Here is a 20,432-nt window from a genome sequence, read left to right on the forward strand (position 1 = left end):
AGCTGTTAAATTTCGCCTTCCTGAAGCTTTAGTATATTTTGGGCATTATTTCCCTGTTGTCCTCCAACCGGAACCTTTGTTAATCCGTCACGCCTATTGGTTAATATTAGGTCTAAAAGCACCTTTCCTCTAGTCGGTAGAACAAGAATATTGTAACTAAAAGTACATTTTTACTATAAACATAAATGAGGAAATTTATCAAAACCCATCTAAAGAAAAATGGGCTTACTTGCTAGGGTCAACTTTTCATTTCTCAGTGCACCTTTGGAAAATGGACAGTAGAATCTGATTGGTTGCTGTGGGCAACTAAGCCAGTGTTTTTTTTAGAACAGTTTTGATAAATTCCCCCCAAAATCCTCAAATATGTTTTCTTGTTTTTTCTATCTTTTCCAACCAAAGTTTCAGATAATTCATCCCAGAAGACTGAATCTCTTTGTTTCTGAGACTGTATATAACGGGGTTTAGAAACGGAGTCAGTACAATGTAGAGAAGGGAAATAAACTTGTTAGCAGTCAATGAATGTCCTCTGTAAGGGACCATGTAGATTATAAGGATGGAGCCATAATAGGTAGATACAACCCCCAAGTGAGAGCTGCAAGTGGAGAAAGTCTTTTGTCGGCCTGAGGTGGTGGAAATTCCAAAAATAGTGATAAAAATAGAAACGTATGATATGATTATTAATATAAAAGGTATCAAAATTAATGGAACAGCTAGAACAAGCATATCAATACTTAGTGCTGTTGTGTCTGAGCAAGAAAGTTCTAAAAGAGGGGCAAAGTCACAGAAGAAATGGTTAATAACATTCGGCCCACAGAAAACTAAATTGCATAAAAAGACAAGTGTGATAATCAGTAACATGAAGCTGAGCCCCCAAGATGACATGAGCAGTATGTATCTTAGCTTGATGCTCATCACTGAGATATAATGAAGAGGTGTACAGATGGCCAAGTACCGGTCATAGGACATGGCTGTGAGTAAAAAACACTGTGCACAGACCGCTACCCCATGCAGATAAAGCTGAGCCAAACACCCAGAATAAGGAACTGTGCTCCCTTCCTTTATGATAACATCCAGCATCTTAGGAGCAATAGTTGTTACAAGAACGATGTCTGACAGAGCCAAGTGTCCAAGGAAGAAATACATTGGAGAATGGAGACGTTGGCTTGTGGACACCAGTAAAATTATCAAGAGGTTTTCACATATAGTCATGGAATACATGAGGAGAATGATGGAGAAGAAAGGCAACTTGTAATCATTCAGAGCCGGGAATCCCAGTATAAGAAACTCAGTGACCGTGGTGGAGTTGACTTCATGCATCTTCATCTCTAAATGTTTTATGAAGGTAGCTTGTAGAGCATTAAGTTGAGGACACATTTATGAAACTGACTGATGAATAACAGGTTTTAGTTGCTTTATTTTCACCAATAGTATTTGGTTTGTAACATAGTCTCTTAATTTATTGTCATGTAGTCATGTAATGTCCATCCTGTTTCTCATTACACAAGCTTCCATGTTATCAGACTTGGATAAATTCAGCATATCAAGATAAAATACAGAACATATTTTCTGGTATAAAGCGTACACTGGCTTCTTCTGAAAACAGAAACGGCTTAGGAAATTGTATCCTGTTTATAACTAAAGCTGAAACCTCCCAGGAACGGACAATTAACGTTAAAATCACAATGGATTCTTGGAACATTGACTCTCAAGGGATTTGAAATTAAGGAGGGAAAAATAATGAGCCTCATGGCTGATATTAATGATTATTAGGAAGGCCACGAGCTCAGTCTTAATATTCAGAAGTTTTTTTTAGTTTTTTTTTTAACAGCATCAGCAAATTGTAATGTTTAAATATTTATTAAAATACATAGTACTGTTGAAAAAAATCAAAAGTCCATCAAGTTCAAACAAGGGATGGTTGGGGTGGGACATCTACATCTTTACATACGGTTTAATGTTATTTACACTACTTCTAGTAAACAATTTAAGCCTTTAAAAAAGGGAAAAAAAAGAAAAAAAGGTCCACTGTGCCTGCCAGCCTCTACATAACTTTGTCATATCCACCGCCGATTCTTAATGTAAGAGAGCTTCCTTGCTGTTTTACATTTAGACCATTTTCTACGCCTAAACTTCTCACAGAAAATGATAAATGAGATGGGCCTACTGGCCCTTCCCCACCTACGCCCCCTTTTTTAGACCTGGCATGAGCAGGGAAGAAGTCTCAGATTCTGCCACAACATGGCGTGCAACAGAATTTGCCCCAGGTATAGGCCACAAAAGTTTGTAAATGACCCCTTTAATTTTTCCCTCATAATTTAGATCCTCCAGGCCCCCATCAGTTTAATTGCTTTTCTTTGTACATTTTTGAGCTCCGGGGCATCATTTCTATGGACTGGTGCCCAGAACTGAACTGCATATTCTAGGTGAGGCCGCACCAACGCATTGTAAAATGGTAATATTACATCCCTGTCCCACGAGTCCATGCCTAGTTTAATACTTGATAATATCCCGCTAGCTTTATTTTACCTATTAAATATCTATGAGAGACAGTATCAAATGCCTTTGCATAATATCCCAAAAAAATACATCCACAGCCACCCATCTGTCCAGGCTACTACTTTCCTTAATATATCCCCAGCCGCCCCTCTGTCCAGGCTTCTACTTTCCTCACTATATCCACAGCCGCCCCTCTGTCCAGGCTTCTACTGACCTCACTACATCTACAGCTGCCCCTATATCCATGCTACTACTTACCTCACTACATCCACAGCCACTCCTCTTTGTAGGCTTCTACTTATCTCACTATATTCACAGACACCCCTCTGTCAAAGCTGCTACTAACCTCACTATATCCGCAGCAGCTCCAGTGTCCAAGCTTCTACTTAGCTGACTATACCCACAGCCGCCCCTTTGTCTAGGCTTTTACTTATCTCACTATATCTGTAGTGTCCAAGAGAAACACAACCACTCCTACATACCTATTGCTAGCCTGTTTGCCGCCATTTTTACCACCAACTGTACTACCACCAGCTAAGTGTTATTTTGTTATATGCAAAAACTGTTATTACATATACTGTGCCTGGTTCTCCAGCAGGTGGAAGTGTATCTGACAGAGACAGATCTTTAGAAAGAATGAAATGTATCATTCCATTCTGCCCCCTCTTTAGCAGTAGTGGATTATCCCCGCTTCCTACAAAGGGAGGAGTTTGTAGGAAGCTGTAGAGAGTTGAGAGTCAGAGTGAGAGAGTGAAGCAGCATGGTGTAGTGAGGGAGCTTTTTCCACTCACTGCTGCAGGAGCTTTGGGAAAGTAGCTCAGAGAGCAGCCCACTCCTGATATGTAAAAGGACTTAATACCTCTGAGAGGCAAAATGGAGCCAAAGACCACTACTCAGCGAAAAGGTTCACAGGATACCTCACTCTCATAAAAAACAGTAACTGAAGCTGATAGGAACCAGACTGAAGCCAGAGATTAGCACAACAGTAGAGAGATAAAGCAAAGTATTCAAGTTCATCTGCCAGTTTACTCTTATCTTGCTGGAGCCCAGAGAAATATCAAGTAATGTTTGTTTATTCAAGTTAAAACCAATAAAGTCTGGACTCTACTTATTCCACCAACTACAACTCCTTTGTAGTTGCTATCAGAATCCAGGTAGGAGTACCATGACACAAAAATATCAGGCCGCATCACCACTCAGCATTCCTAAGAACTGGGACTCGATCACCCCTGGGGGGCAGCTTGCCGCATATCGGCAGCCACCCCTCTGTCCAGGCTTTTATTTACCTCACCAAGTGACCATGAGTTGTTAAAATATCCACAGAAGCTCCATTTTCCAGGCTTCCACTTACCTCACTGTATCCACAGACACCCTTCTGTCCAGGTTTCCACTTACCTCACTATATACATAACCTCCCCTCTGTCCAAGCTTCTACACACCTCACAATTGCAGAAATAAAATGGCTAGTGCATCTTGCTGTCCACCCTGTATCTGTAATGAATCCACAAGGAGTAACTCCAGTGGAGAAGGAATGGAATGAGGAGCTGTCAAGGATTTGGAGGTGGAGAATGATGATGATGATAACGGCGATAACTCCCAATCATCTCAGTGGGGGATGGAACTGGAAAGACCTGGCTTAGAGATGTGCAAACCAGTTTATAACAAACGGGTTAGGTACAAACTTTCCAAACTTTCATCTGGCAGACAAACCGGAAGTTTTTTTTTTATGAATCCAGTAAAATGGCAAGCAGCACCATTTTGCTTCACATGGAAGAAAAAAATCACTAGTAAGAAAGAAGACAGATGCTCACGTGACCCGAAAAAGAAGTGGTTGGAGGGCTTACCCTGATTGGCTCATAGGCCACACACAGCCTAGATGAGCCAATCAGTGCTAACCTCACTAACCGCAGCTCACGGCCCACACTCTTCCAGGCCCAGCCCAGCAGTGACGTCATGACCTCAGTCGGCGCTCCTAAGCAGCCCAAGGTACGGTCACATATCGCGCTGCTATGTAGGAGGAGCCAGGAATCAACTATGCTCTTCCTCCTACACAGCAGCATGATGTCTGGCAATTTCTTGCTGCTGCTGCAGTGAAGAGTCAGCATCTGAGCATCGGAGGAACCAGGTGAGAATTTAACGTTTTTTTTTTTTTTTATATCATCTAAAGGGGCACATACTCTGGCATAATTACTGTGAAGGGGAACATCATCTGGCATAATTACTGTGAAGGGGCACATTATCTGGCACAACTACTGTAAGGGGGGCACATAGTTGGCATAATTACTGTGAGGGAGTCGCATATCTGGCATAACTACTGTGAGGGGCACATAATTTTGCATAGCTATTGTGGGGGGTGCACATAATCTGGCATAACTACTGTGAGGGGGGGCACATTCCGTTACCGATGACCAACGATGGAGCGATTCGGTCAGTTCACCAAATTTTCTAAAAAGATTTGATTAGATCCAAATTCATTTGTGGCGAATCGCGTTAAAAAACAACTATTTCCTGTCTGCAGAGAGCCTGTATAGTGGTGTAGAACACTGTGCCTGTATAGTGGTGTAGAACACTGTGCCTTGCAGTAACACGCATAGGGAGTCCGCTGTGGTAGTGAAATAATACTGTGAGTCCATATGACATGCAGATGACCAGGCTTCGCTCTTAGAATCACTGCACACTTCACTTATTAGGGCAGTCACAGGGCCAAAACTGACCAAATAACTCAAGTATGAACTCAGCCTTACAGGTCGATGTTAGCGCCAGGTATAAAGAAGAGGCCCAAGATCCTACTATAGCATGAAAGAGCGCACTCCTTTTACACTGATTCCACATAGATGTCTACAGAACCTGTTCTATTAAACGCTGATACAAGTAAAGTTCCCCTGACAGAGTGGAGACGGTGTCAGCAGTAAGTTTTTGTTGATGACATTGATTGTTTTACACTTCCTCTGATCCGTCAAAACAATAACTCCCAAAAAACGGATCCTGTCTGTTGAGCATCCGCCTTCACTCAGTCAGCATTTGGTCAGTAATCCATCAGTATTGCCAAGGCCAAAAAAAAAAGCAGGAGTGACACGTGAATGGAATATTTGCATGTCTTCTGTGTTTTGTACCCACTTCTGCTTTTGGTTACCAAATCATAAGCTAATTCTAATGCAGAATAGGGACCGTGTCATACAGACCTTACAGCTGCTACATAGACAGGTCCGTTGTGCGTCTCATTTTTCCTTCCTTCTGACAGATCAGAAGAAAGGTCAAATAAATGATAATGTCAACCAGTCCAAAAAGGCAAAATAATGGCCCCATCATGGAGTGGGGAGGTTGGGAACAGCATGAGAATTCCCAGTGACAGAGTGGCCCAGTGACATAGTGTTGACATGGCAGCAGCATGAGGAGACCACAGAGTGAGGTGGCAGCAGCATGAGAAGACCACAGAGTGAGGTGGCAGCAGCATGAGAAGACCACAGAGTGGTGAGGTGGCAGCAGCATGAGAAGACCACAGAGTGGTGAGGTGGCAGCAGCATGAGAAGACCACAGAGTGGTGAGGTGGCAGCAGCATGAGGAGACCACAAAGTGGCCTTGTGACAGAGTGGGGAGGTGGGGGGCAATATTAGGACCAGCTGAAGATGGTGGGTGGCAGTAGGAGCACCTGGCAGCAGGTGTGTGGCAGCAGGCGGGTGGCAGCATCAGAATAGTAGCTGAAGCAGGTAGCCAGAAGAAACCGGTCTCTTTTGACAAAGTTTAGGTGTGGCACCATGGATGATCTAGTCTGATGCATCAGGCTCTGGTAAAGAAGGAATTTACCAGCTCACCTTCTCGTATTAGATTCTGTGCACGGATTAGGGCCAAGTAAGTCCAGTAGTAGAAATCCAAAAGTAAATCCAGCACTTCAAATCTTCAAATGCGCTTTATTTCTTTACATAGCAATAACTCGCAGATACAGTCCCTCCAGCAAAACAGCAGTTAACAGTTGATAGGTTTCGAACTGTTAATAGTAACTGAATGTGAACACATCTGATGGAATTTAAAAGAGAAATAAGTCCACCTACTAGTGGGGAGGGTAAGAATGTGAAACATTTCAATTTAACCCACGTAAATAGTGGTCACTAGAGATGAGCGAATTTAAAAAAAATTAGATTTGTCCGATTCGCAGAATTTTTCGGAAATTTTTTCTTCGATCCGAATTTATTTGCGGCAAATCAAGTTAAAAAGCTGCTATTTCCGAGCCACAGAGAGCCGTTATAGGAGTGTAGAACACTGTGCCTTGCAGTAACACACATAAGGAGTCTGCTGTGGTAGTGAAACAATACTGTGAGTCCGTATGACATGCAGATGACAGGCGTCGCTCTTAGAATCACTGCACACTTCACTTATTTGGGCAGTCACGGGGCCAAAACTGACCAAATAACTCAAGTATCAACTCAGCCTTACAGGTAGATGTTAGCGCAAAGAAGAAGGACACTCCTTTTACACCGTCGTCAGCTGACTCCACATAGATGTCTACAGAACCTGTTCTATTAAACTCTTATAAAAGTAGAGCCCCACGGACAGAGTGCAGAGGGTGTCAGCAATAAGTTTGTGTTGACGTCACTGATTATTTTGCCCTTCTTCTGATATGTCAGAACAATAACCCCCAAAAAACAAATCCAGTCTGTTGAGCATCCACCATCACTCGGTCAGCATTTGGTCAGTAATCCATCAGTATTGCTAAAGCAAAAAACAAAACAGGAGTGGATCTAAAACAGAGATTACACGTGAACCGAATATTTGCATGTCTTCTGTGTTTTCTACTCACTCCCGCTTTTAACTACCAATTCATAAGCCAATTCTGATGGGCCATACGTGCCTTAAAGCTGCTACACAGACAGGATCCGTTATGCGTCTCATTTTTCCTTCCTTCTGACAGATCAGAAGAATTGTCAAATAAATGATGATATCAGCCAGGCCAAAAGTCTAAATAGTGGAACAGTCATGAAGTGGGGAAGGGTGGGAACAGCATGAGAAGTCCACAGAGTGGACCTATGACATAGTGGTGAGGTGGAAGCAGCATAGGGAGACCACATGGGTGGAACCAGTATGAGGAGGCCACCGAGTGGCACAATGACAGAGTCTGGAGGTGATGGCAGTATGAGGAGGCCACCGAGTGGCACAATGACCGAGTCTGGAGTTGACAGCAGCATGAGGAGGCCACAGAGTGTCACTGGCACAACAACAGAGTCTGGAGGTGGCAGCAGCATGAGTAGGCGACAGAGTGGCAAAACTACAGAGTCTGGAGGTGGCAGCAGAATCAGGAGGCCACAGAGTAGCACAATGACAGAGTGTGGAGGTGGCAGGAGCATGAGGAAGCCACAGAATGGAACAATGACAGAGTGTCGATCTACCAAGATACTTCTGGGGGAACCTGCCTGGCATGAGCAGGCCTCTAGGAGCTACAGACAATGACAAGCCAAAGCGTCAAGATAGCTTTGAGCTCGGAAGAGTTGTGAAGTTCATCAAGATAAATCACTAAAGATTTTACGGCAAATAACCGCATCACTGACCGCAGAATAAATTTTGTTTTTCGACCGAAATACTTTAAAAAAGATTTTACCGCATATAAACTCAGCGCTGACCACTGAATAAATTTTGTTTTTCGACTGACATACTTCAATAAAGATTTTACAACATATAACTACAGCGCTGAAGGATAATGAAAACATTTTTTCCATCGAAATACGTCACAAAAGATTTTACCGCATATAACTTTATGTAAAGTCCTGTCTAAAGCCCACAGTCCGAGAAGATATAAGTGAGGGACATAAACATGTGGAGTCACTGTGGGTAGAAATACATGAAGGCAAAAACAATAATAAATTAGTAACATAGTAACATAGTACATAAGGATAAAAAAAGACAATTGTCCATCCAGTTCGGCCTGTCATCCTGCAAGTTGATCCAGAGGAAGGCAAAAAAAAACTTGTGAGGTAGATGCCAATTTTCCTGACTCCAATCAGGCAATCAGAATAACTCCATGGATCAACGACCCCTCTCTTGTAGCTATAGCCTGTAATATTATTACGCTCCAGAAATACATCCAGGCCCCTCTTGAATTCCTTTATTGTTCTCACCATCACCACCTCCTCAGGCAGAGAGTTCCATAGTCTCACTGCTCTTACCGTAAAGAATCCTCTTCTATGTTTGTGTACAAACCTTCTTTCCTCCAGACGCAGAGGATGTCCCCTCGTCACAGTCACAGTCCTGGGGATAAATAGATGATGGGATAGATCTCTGTACTGACCCCTGATATATTTATACATAGTAATTAGATCTCCCCTCAGTCGTCTTTTTTTCTAAAGTGAATAACCCTAATTTTGATAATCTTTCAGGGTACTGTAGTTGCCCCATTCCAGTTATTACTTTAGTTGCCCTCCTCTGGACCTTCTCTAGCTCTGCTATGTCTGTCTTGTTTACAGGAGCCCAGAACTGTACACAGTACTAACTCCATGTGTGGTCTGACCAGTGATGTGTAAAGTGGTAGGACTATGTTCTTATCATGGGCATCTATGCCCCTTTTGATGCAACCCATTATCTTATTGGCCTTGGCAGCAGCTGCCTGACACTGGTTTTTGGAGCTTAGTTTGCTGTTTATTAAAATTCCTAGATCCTTTTCCATTTCAGTGTTACCGAGTGTTTTACCATTTAGTATGTACGGGTGACTTGCATTATTCCTTCCCATGTGCATAACTTTACATTTGTCAGTGTTAAACCTCATCTGCCACTTATTTGCCCAAGCCTCCAGTCTATCCAGATCCCTCTGTAGTAGTATACTGTCCTCTGTAGTATATATACAGTATACTGTCCTCTGTAGTATATATACACAGTATACTGTCCTCTGTAGTATATATATATACAGTATACTGTCCTCTTCAGTGTAAATTACTTTACACAGTTTAGTGTCATCTGCGAAAATTTATATTTTACCATGCAAGCCTTCTACAAGATCATTAATAAATATATTGAAGAGAATAGGGTCCAATATTGACCCCTGAGGTACCCCACTAGTGACAGTGACCCAATCTGAGTGTGTACCGTTAATAACCATTCTTTTTTTCTATCATTGAGCCAGTTACTTACCCACTTACAGACGTTTTCTCCCAGTCCGAGCATTCTCATTTTATATACTAACCTTTTATGTGGTACAGTGTCAAATGCTTTGGAGAAGTCCAGATACACGACATCCATTGATTTGCCGCTGTGAAGTCTAGAACTTACCTCCAATAAAAACTGATTAAATTAGTTTGGCATGACCGATCCCTCATGAAGCCATGCTGATATGGCGTTATTTGCTTATTTCCGTTTAGATGCTCTAAGATAGCATCTCTCAGAAAACCTTCAAACAGTTTACCCACAACAGATGTTAAACTTACCGGCCTATAGTTTCCAAGCTCTGTTTTTGGACCCTTTTTGAATATTGGCACCACATTTGCCATGCGCCAATCCTGTGGGACATTCCCTGTCAGTATAGAGTCCACAAATATCAGAAATAAGGGTCTGGCTATGACATTACTTAATTCACTTAGGATACGGGGGTGTATGCCATCCAGTCCTGGCGATTTGTCTATTTTAATCTTTTTACCTTGCTGATGTACTTAGAAAGAGTAGAGTAGAAAGAGTGAAGTGCTTATGCCGCTGTACAGAACACTGGTGAGACCTCACTTGGAGTATTGTGCGCAGTACTGGAGGCCATATCTCCAGAAGGATATAGATACTCTAGAGAGAGTTCAGAGAAGAGCTACTAAACTAGTACATGGATTGCAGGATAAAACTTACCAGGAAAGGTTAAAGGACCTTAATATGTATAGCTTGGAAGAAAGAAGAGACAGAGGGGATATGATAGAAACTTTTAAATACATAAAGGGAATCAACTCGGTAAAGGAGGAGAGCATATTCAAAAGAAGAAAAACTACCACAAGAGGACACAGTTTTAAATTAGAGGGGCAAAGGTTTAAAAGTAATATAAGGAAGTATTACTTTACTGAGAGAGTAGTGGATGCATGGAATAGCCTTCCTGCAGAAGTGGTAGCTGCAAATACAGTGAAGGGGTTTAAGCATGCATGGGATAGGCATAAGGCTATCCTTCATATAAGATAGGGCCAGGGGCTATCCATAGTACTCAGTATGTTGGGCAGACTAGATGGGCCAAATGGTTCTTATCTGCCGACACATTCTATGTTTCTATGTTTCTATGTTACTTCTTCCTGGGTCAGACAGGGCACTTTTAATGGGGAATTTATTTTTACATTCTGCATTTCATCTGACAGTTTATTTTCCTCAGTGAATTCATTGGAGAAAAAAATATTTAACAGCTTTGCATTCTCCTCGTCGCTCTCTGCGACTCCCCCCTTATTACTCTTTAAAGGGCCGACACCTTCAGATTTATACTTTTTAACATTTATATAATTGAAGAACATTTTAGGGTTAGTTTTGCTCTCTTTGGCAATTAATCTCTCGGTCTCAAGTTTAGCCGCTTTTATTTGTTTTTTACATGTTCTGTTTTTTTCCTTATAGTTTTTCAGTGCTTCCGTGCTACCCTCCTGTTTTAGTGATTTATATGCTTTCTTTTTGTCATTTATTGCTTTCTTTACAGTTCTATTTATACACATTGGTTTCTTTTTGTTCCTTAACCTTTTTTTCCCATATGGTATGTACCTCTCACAATGAGATTTTAGGATGCTTTTAAAGATATCTCATTTTGTGGCTGTATTTTTTTTTTTAAGACTTTGTCCCAGTTAGTTAGGCCTATGGCCCCTCTTAGTTGGCTAAATTTAGCTTTTTTGAAGTTGGATATTTATATTCCTCCCTGTAGAAACGCTCTTTTGAATGATAATTGGAAGGTTATTACTTTATGGTCATTATTTCCCAGGTGTCCCCCAACCTGAACGTCTGTTGTTCTGTGAGGTCTATTGGTTAATACTAAGTCCAGTTTGGCCGTCCCTCTAGTCGAGTCCTGAACCAGTTGGGAGAGGTAATTGTCTTTGGTTATTGCCAAGAACCGGTTTCCTTTATGAGATATACAAGTTTCAGTTTCCCAGTCTATATCTGGGTAGTTGAAGTCCCCCATAATAACCACCTCATTATGATTTGCTGCCTTGTCTATCTCGTTTAGTAGTAGATTTTCTGTGGACTCTGGTATATTAGGTGGTTTATAGTATACTCCTATTTGTAATTTATTATTGTTTTTAGCTCCATGTATCTCTACCCACAGTGACTCCACATATCCATGTCCCTCACTTATATCTTCACGGAGTGTGGGCTTTAGAAAAGACTTTACATAAAGGCAAACCTCTCCCCCTCTCCGGTTTTGACGATCCTTTCTAAACAACTGTAACCTTGTACAATAACTGCCCAGTCATAGCTATCATCCAGCCATGTCTCAGTTATTCCCACTATGTCATAGTTCTCCTCACACATCACTAATTCCAGCTCCCCAGTTTTATTAGTCAGGCCTCTGGCATTAGTATACATACATTTGAGAGGATTATGTATATTTATTTACTCTACACCTTTCCTTCTGAATTGTTCTAGTCCCTCCTTCCATTCCTCCCCCAGTCCCACCACCTTGCCCCCGGTCTCTATCTGCACTATCTTCCCCTCCTATAATGTAAATTTTATCCCCCCCAGTCCCTAGTCCCTAATTACTAATAGGAGTTTATTATAAACCACCTAATATACCAGAGTCCACAGAAAATCTACTACTAAACGTGATAGACGAGGCAGCAAATCATAATGAGGTGGTTATTAGGGGGGACTTAAACTACCCAGATATAGACTGGGAAACTGAAACCTGTACATCTCATAAAGGAAACAGGTTCTTGGCAATAACCAAAGACAATTACCTTTCCCAACTGGTTCAGAACCCGACTAGAGGGACGGCCATACTGGACTTAGTATTAACCAATAAACCTGACAGAACAACAGATGTGCAGGTTCGGGGACACCTGGGAAATAGTGACCATAAAGTAATAACCCTCCAATTATCCTTCAAAAGAGCGTTTCTACAGGGAGGATCAAAAATACCAAACTTCAAAAAGCTAAATTTAACCAACTAAGAGAGTCCATAGGCGTAACTAACTGGGACAAGTCCTCAAAAATAAAAATACCCCCACAAAATTGGATATTTTTTAAAAGCATCCTAAAATCTCATTGTGAGAGGTACATACCTTATAGGAATAAAGGGTTAAGGAACAAGAAGAAACCAATGTGGATAAATAGAACTGTAAAGAAAGCAATAAATGACAAAAAGAAAGCATTTTAATCACTAAAACAGGAAGGGGGCGAGAAAGCACTGAAAAACTATAAGGAAAAAAATAGAATCGACAAAAAACAAATAAAAGCCGCCACACTAGAGACCGAGAGATTAATTGCCAAGGAGAGCAAAACTAACCCTAAAATGTTCTTCAATTATATAAATGGTAAAAAGTTAAAATCTGAAGGTATCAGCCCTCTACAGAGCAATGAGGGGAGATTTGCAGAAAGTGACAAGGAGAAAGCAAAGCTATTAAATATTTTTTTCTCCACTGTATTCACTGAGGAAAATAAACTGTCAGATGAAATACAGAATGTAAAAGTAAATTCCCCATTAAAAGTGCCCTGTCTGACCCAGGAAGAAGTACAACAGCGACTTAAAAAGATTAAAATAGACAAATCGCCAGGACCAGATGGCATACACCCCCGTATACTAAGGGAATTAAGTAATGTCATAGCCAGACCCTTATTTCTGATATTTACAGACTCTATACTGACAGGGAATGTCCCACAGGATTGTTGCATAGCAAATGTGGTGCCAAAATTTAAAAAGGGTGCAAAAACAGAGCCCAGAAACTATAGGCCGGTAAGTTTAACATCTGTTGTGGGTACACTGTTTGAAGGTTTTCTAAGAGATGCTATCTTGGAGGATCTCAATGAAAATAAGCAAATAACATCATACAAAAGGGAAATGATATATCCTAATATTACAGAGGGGTCGTTATATATAATAACTATACAGATGGGCCATTATATATGATAATTATACAGTGGGGCCATTATGTATTAAACATTGGGGCCATTATATATAATAAATATACAAGGAGCCATTATATATTATACAAAGGGGACATTATATATTATAATTTTACAGGGGGGCAATAATATAGTATACAGAGGGGCCATTATATATAATAATTATACAGAGGGGCCATTATATATTATACAGAGGGGCCATTATATATTTTAATTATACAGGGGGGCAATAATATAGTATACAGAGGGGCCATTATATATAATAATTATACAGGGGGCCATTATATATTATACGGAGGGGCCATTTTATATAATTATACAGGGGGCCATTATGTATTATACAGAAGGGCCATTATATATAATAATTATACCTCAGAGATCCATGTCTCATTCATTTTTAGAAATGTGAGGTAGTCCAGACTGTCGTGAGCTAGGCGAGTGCGCTTATCGGTCATTATTCCCCCTGCTGCGCTGAACGTCTTTTTGGACAGGACATTCTACGAGAGGCAAGCCAAGAGTTCTATGGCAAATTGTGCCAGCTCTGGCCACAGGTCAAACCTGCACACCCAGTAGTCCCTCGCTTCTCAGAGCGTCCACATCAGCCGTTAACCCGATGTAGTCGGACACCTGTCGGTCTAAGCGTTCCCTGAGGCTGGATCCAGAGGGCAGCTGTAGATGGGTTGGCTGCATGAATTATCTCATATCCGAAGTGACCAACATATCTTCAAACTGCCCTCTTCTTGCATGCGCGGTAGGATTGGTACCCGCAACTGTTTCTGTGTGGGTTGAAATTCCTCTGCCAGCGCCAGCAACAGCTGCATTCTGACAGCCCTCTGTGATGCTGGTAACATGTCCGGGTCTAAGTACATTGCCACCCAGTACTGGTCCTTGTGTAGTTTTCCACTAGATAAAGGTGGGCGCTACAGGTTTAACATGTCTTTTGCATTACTGTGATGTTTAATTTTGCATTTCCCTGTGTTATCTGGGTGTCAGGCCTGTTAGGGTGTAGTTTAGCCTCCTAGACATTAGAGGGAGCTAGAGAGCCCTAAGTATATATAGGTAGGCCCAGACAGGGGAGAGTGAGTTCATTTCCAGGTGGCTAGAAGAGGAACCTAGTCAGCCTGAAGCTCCTGAGGCTAAGCTTAGCTCAGTAGAGTCACCCCAGAAGAAGAATCTACCTCCTGGGAGAAACCTGCAGTTTCCCTCACAACAGGAACCATACAACCAGCTCAGAGAAGTAAGCTGAGAGGCAGAGGTACTATATGATAAAAGCAAGGGTCAATACGGGAGGAAGATTATTTATTACCAAGGATTAAAGCCAGCATTTAGGCATCCGGGCCTTGGGATACAGCCATCCAGAATAGCTGTGGGCTGTGAAGCATTAATTGTATTACCCTCCAAGTATCTTGCATGATTAATACCTGCCATTATTGAAAGTAAACCTGCTGTTGACATCTGTGATATAAGGAACTGCATAATCATCATCTCTGTACAAAGTTGGACTGTATAAAGTAAAGCAACGTTTGGTTCACTATACCACCTGTGTACCTCACTTATTGCTCCTATAAATCGGTGTGCCACCGTTACAGGCACTGGCGTCACGATCCTTAAAGGGACCTTGCCTCAGGCACTTAAAATACCTGCAACACCCAGGGCACCTCATCCACCATCAGGTCTGGTCCCTACATCCAGAGTGTGCCCCAGAGGAACTTGTGTCTACCTCTCCTTCACTGCCGCATGCCTGCTCTAAAAAGTGAGTAACCCTCGATTGCCCATAACCGTGACCTCACTATCGCAATACCCTGCAGGTCTGGCGTGTTGCACTTGCCCTTTATGCTTTTTATACGGGGGTCCCTCTTCAAACACTGGAGAATGAAGGCCCCCATTTGCATTAAAATGGAAGTGGTGGAGCGCCCTGGCTCCTGCTCATCGCCCAGGAGAATGCCGTCCTTGGTCTCCTCCTTCCAGCCACGGACAACACCAGGGATCCCCAAAAAGTTTAAAGCCTGCTCTTCTTGCTCCTCATCCTACTTCTCCCCAGGACCATCCTCCTCTGACTCCTCTTCAGACTCCTGCTGACTTGTCTCAGATGGAGTAGCCCCCCTGGGTATTCATTCAGCATTTCGACTTCCTCATCTTCCAGGTCCTGCTCCTCGACGGCTTGATCAATGACACAACGCAATGCATGCTCCAGAAAGAAGTCGTAAGGTACGATGTCACTAATGGTGCCCTTGCTGCGACTGACCAGTTTGGTGATCTCATCAAATGGCCGCAGAACTCTGTATGTGTCGCACATGAGCAGAACCTGTCCTGCCGCAGAGTTCGTACAGGTAGTTGTTAACGGCACATGTCTGCTGGAGCAGCCTATCAAGGATATACAAGGTGGAGTTTCAGTGCATCGGGCAGTCACAAATCAGATGTCTGACGGGCAAGTGGTGTCACCGCTGGCCTTTAGCAAGGCGAGCCATGGCCATGTAAGTTCTAAAATGGCCAGAGATTTTCCTGGCCTGCCGCAAGATGTCCTGGACCCCAGGGTATTTGGCAACGAATCGCTGCACGACTCAGTTCAGGACGTGTGCCATGCACAGCACGCGTGTCATTTTGCCCTGTTTCAGCATGCTCAGCAGATTGGCACAGTTGTCGCACACCACTTTACCAACTGTCAAATTGAGCCGTTTAGCCACTGATCACTGTGACTGCAGAGCTGAAAGCAGTGCAGGACCAGTGTGGCTTTTGGCTTCTAGGCACAACAGTCGCAGCAGAGCATGGCCACATCTCACCTGGCACATCGAATAGGTTCTGGGGAGCTTGGTGGTGCAGCGGAAATAGAGGAGTCAGCCGAGGAGGAGATGGAGGATGAGTAGGAGGAGGAGAAGAAGAGGCAGGCCTGCATGCAATCCGTGGAGGTAACACCAAATCCACACGGGTGCCGAACATTTACGCTCGAACATTTACGCTCGAACATTTGGGCCGCGGAAGCCTGCCTTGTACCAGATAAACATGACGATGGCACAGTGGAATGTGGAGTGGAGGACAAATAGGAGGAGAGAGGATAAGGAGAAAAGGCAGGATGTGGAGCGCCGGGAGTGTGGCTTAGTGGGTTCTGACAGTGTTGCTCCCACTGGGCTCTGTGAAGGGAGGCCAGGTGCCTTCTTAAGGCGTCGTCCCTAGGTGAGTTTTGGGCTTACCGCGACTTATGCGTTGACAGCACAGGTTGCAGATGGCAACACTATTATCAGCAGCTAACACGTTAAAAAAATCCCACACTGCGGAGCCATGTGCCGGTGTCCTGGTAGCGCAATATGTGACCGTGCATTGTGGATGGCTCGCTCTAGATACATCTGCAGTCTGCTTTTTGCCTCCTGTGCACTGCAAGTTCTGCCTGCTTCTCCTCCTTCTTCTCGATATCTGCTTCTCCGTCTCTCCCTCTGAACTCCCCTCCTCTTCCTCTCTTGTGGGCACCCACGTGACATCTATCGACACGTCATCATTGTCACCTTTACCACCACTGACATTAGAGATCTCGGAGTAGGCAGCAACAGTGGGGACCACCCTCTTTGGGCTGATCTGGGCACTGTCCTCAGACTGCTGGGTGGCGGCCGTTGCTACCTCCTCTTCTTCATCAAAGAATGGCTGCGCATTAGTAAGGTCTGGGAATGGATGGGAAAATAATTCCTCTGACTCGAGTGGAGGGGCTATGGTGATGGTGGTGGTGGTGTTTTTAGGGGTGTACAGCAGAGAGTGAGGAGGGTGCAGAAGCGGAAGGCTGAGTGAGCCATTCAACCAACTCTGGTGGGCCCTTTGAAGTTATCACATGTGCCTTCTCCAACTTCCCACTTAGGCTCCAGCCTGGTGCACCTGCCCAACCCCTACCATCCCTGTGTAACGGTCTGCCTCTTCCTCTGCCTGTCATTTTCTAAATGACCCACTTCCTAAGTCCGTAGAGAAGAGCAGTATTTGTGGAAGAAGCTATATTAGTATACCTCAGTATTTGGTGGAAACAGGTATATAGCACCCGTCAATCAGGATTTTGTGGAAGAAGGTATATCGCAGCCCTCAAGCAGTTTTCTTGGGGGCAACAGGTATATCACACCCATTGCAATTAGTTGTTCCAATAGCGTTTGTCACTATCTGTAGCTGAGGTATCGCAGCAGAACCACACACAACTGCTGCACAATACAAATCCACTATAATATACTTTCTATGTTAGAAAGTATATTATAAGTATATCACACCCCTCAGTATATCACACCTATCGATAGCACACCTATACCAGTCCTTAAAAGGACTTTTGTGGCCCTATTAGCTAGCGTTTGGTGTCCCTAACTGTCCCTGCTTCCAAATTCAACCTCTCCCTACACTGGCAAAACACGTAATGCAAAATGGCTGCCAGATCGGGTTCTGTTATAGGGTTGGGGTGTGTCCATGTGCTGAAACATCTCAATTGGCTGTCCTGTCCCACCTGATGAATGTGTCATGGGTCAATGTTTGGCGCTATGCAAAAAAATATTGCCATATGTTTGCATGCTCGACGAATCGCAAACTAGCAAAGTTTGACACGAAACAACCGCCGGGTGAACCGCAAGGCCATCTCTACTCCCTACACTATCTTTCCCTTCTTCAGCACAGCTCTCCCTATATAGCACCCGATGACGCGTTTTGGCCAGCCAATCACTCTAATGCTAGTAACCAACATGGCTACAGCATTACAGTGAAGGGCAGTACTTACCTGCACATTTATTGGCTGCTACAATTGTGCGGGGAGGAGACTTGAGCATTGCGCTTGAGCACATGCGGTATTCGGACTGCTGTTCGGCCGAGCATGCTCGATTTACACTAGTTAACATATTTACAGACCAGGATTTTGATGTGAGCATGGCAGACAGTAGATATGGGCGGATACTAAGGACTTGTTTTATCAATGGATTGAGAGATGAACTAAGAACCGAATTGATGAAAATCTGCGCAGAATGTAGGTATACCCCTCTTGATCAACCACTGAATGTTGTTCGCAGCAAAGAAGAACAGTTAAATAAGAGGAAAAAGAAGCATGCAGCAAAGCAGACAGTTAACCCTGTAATGGTGTATACTGACCAGCAGCAGGCTGCGCAGGCAGGGGGACAGACAGAGAGGAAATGAGAAAGTGAATACATATGGAAACTGAAAGGGAAGGACTACAAGAAAAAGGATTGTGTTTTGGATGTTGGGTTCGTGGGCACATGAAAAGAGATTGTCCCTCTAGATGGCAAAAGAACCAGAACAATCAGATGGATCCAAACGGTCCACAAATTCAGTTGGCCTCAGTGGATCAACAGTTGAGTGATTAGGAATTCGGCAGACCCCACTCAGTTGAGCCCATGGTAGTAAGGGTTCCATCCCACCCAGGTCTACAAGCAGGGGCGGACTGACAACTCATGTGGCCCCTGGGCAATAGGTGATTATGAGGCCCCTGTGTCCCCACCCACCCTCAAGCCCCACCCACATATCGCACCGCCCACATCACCTTCACTTGGTACAGAATTTTTCTCTTCACTATGTTCAAAATAAATGTTTACTAATTAAAAAAAACAAATCACGCCCTCCACCACAACACAAGCGTCTCAGAGTCAGTGTATCGCACTGCTCCACAGCAATACAACTCACAGTAATGTGCGATGTGCAAGTTTATCACAGATCACCTCAGCAATATAAGTCACATGAATGTGCAGATTGTGAGTGTATTACAGATCACCTCATCAATACAATGCACAGGAATGTGCAATGTGTGAGTATATCATAGTCAACCCACTTCTCTCCCATAGGGAAGCATTGGGAGGCTATTTACATGCCTGGCTTCATAGACACCAGAACTACTACGTTTAGCTGTTGTGGTTCTGGTGACAATAGTGTTCCTTAATATAGAGGGGGGGGGAAGAAACAGCATAAAAGTATCAAATTCAATGGCTGTATCATTATTCTAAAAATTTAAAAAAGCACAACTTCTGACACAAATATATAGTATTTTGCGGATTACTTTTTTTTTTTTTACAATGTGCAGATAGTCCTGTACCCCTCCATCCACCCATCCCTCCCCCTTCTCCATCCCCCCACCCCCTTCTCCAACCACCCAGCACCCTTACTCACATGAAACAAGTAATATATATAATCTAGCTTTCAGTGAATGACTGTAAATACTTCAGGTTCTGAAGACTCCAGCGGCTCAGGATCAGTGCTCTGGGCAGCTGGGCTCAGGGCTGGAAGTGGGCACCGCTCTGCAGTTCAGGAAGGAGACCAATAAGACGCACCTAGGTTTTAGAGGGGGACAATAAGAAAAAATATATTTTTCATTACTCCTCAGGTCAGACTACCAATCAGACCCCCAATGTTAATCAGACCTCAGCTGACAGCCCCAATCAGACCCCCAATGTTAATAAGACCCAGATAAGACCTCAAATCAGACCCCCAATCAGACCTCAGCTCAGATCCCAATGTACATGACCCCCAATCAGACCTCAGATGAGAGCCCAATGCCTCTCATCACACCCATATCAGCCCCCATTCCTCTCATTAGCCCCCATAATCATCCCTTATGCCTCTCAGCCCCCATTATGCCTCTCATTCCCCATTATGCTGCTCTCAGCCCCCATTATGCCTCTCAGGCCCCCTATTATGCCTCTCAGGCCCCTGTTATGCCTCTCAGGCCCCATTATGCCTCTCAGCCCCCATTATGCCTCTCAGCCAGCCCCCTTTATGCCTCTCGTCCCCCATTATGCCGCTATCAGCCCCCATTTCATTGGAGTCCAGGAGAAATGGGACTACTTAAAAGAGGCACTATTGAAGGCAACAGAAAATTGCATTAGGCTTGTCAGTAAAAGCAAAAAAAGGAAAAGACCACTGTGGTACTCAGCAGAAGTGGC

The 20,432-nt window shown here is 43.5% G+C and overlaps 1 protein-coding gene across 1 annotated transcript; it reads right to left on the reverse strand.

The window, feature by feature from the left end:
- Positions 1 to 357: 357 nt before the first annotated feature.
- Positions 358 to 1,374, reverse strand: LOC120990382 (olfactory receptor 490-like). The gene has a single exon (XM_040419162.1). The coding sequence runs from the start codon at positions 1,372 to 1,374 to the stop codon at positions 358 to 360; it is 1,017 nt and encodes a 338-aa protein (XP_040275096.1).
- Positions 1,375 to 20,432: the final 19,058 nt, after the last annotated feature.

The sequence above is a fragment of the Bufo bufo genome, chromosome 1, assembly GCF_905171765.1.
Source record: "Bufo bufo chromosome 1, aBufBuf1.1, whole genome shotgun sequence".
In the NCBI taxonomy this organism is placed as follows: Eukaryota; Metazoa; Chordata; class Amphibia; order Anura; family Bufonidae; genus Bufo; species Bufo bufo.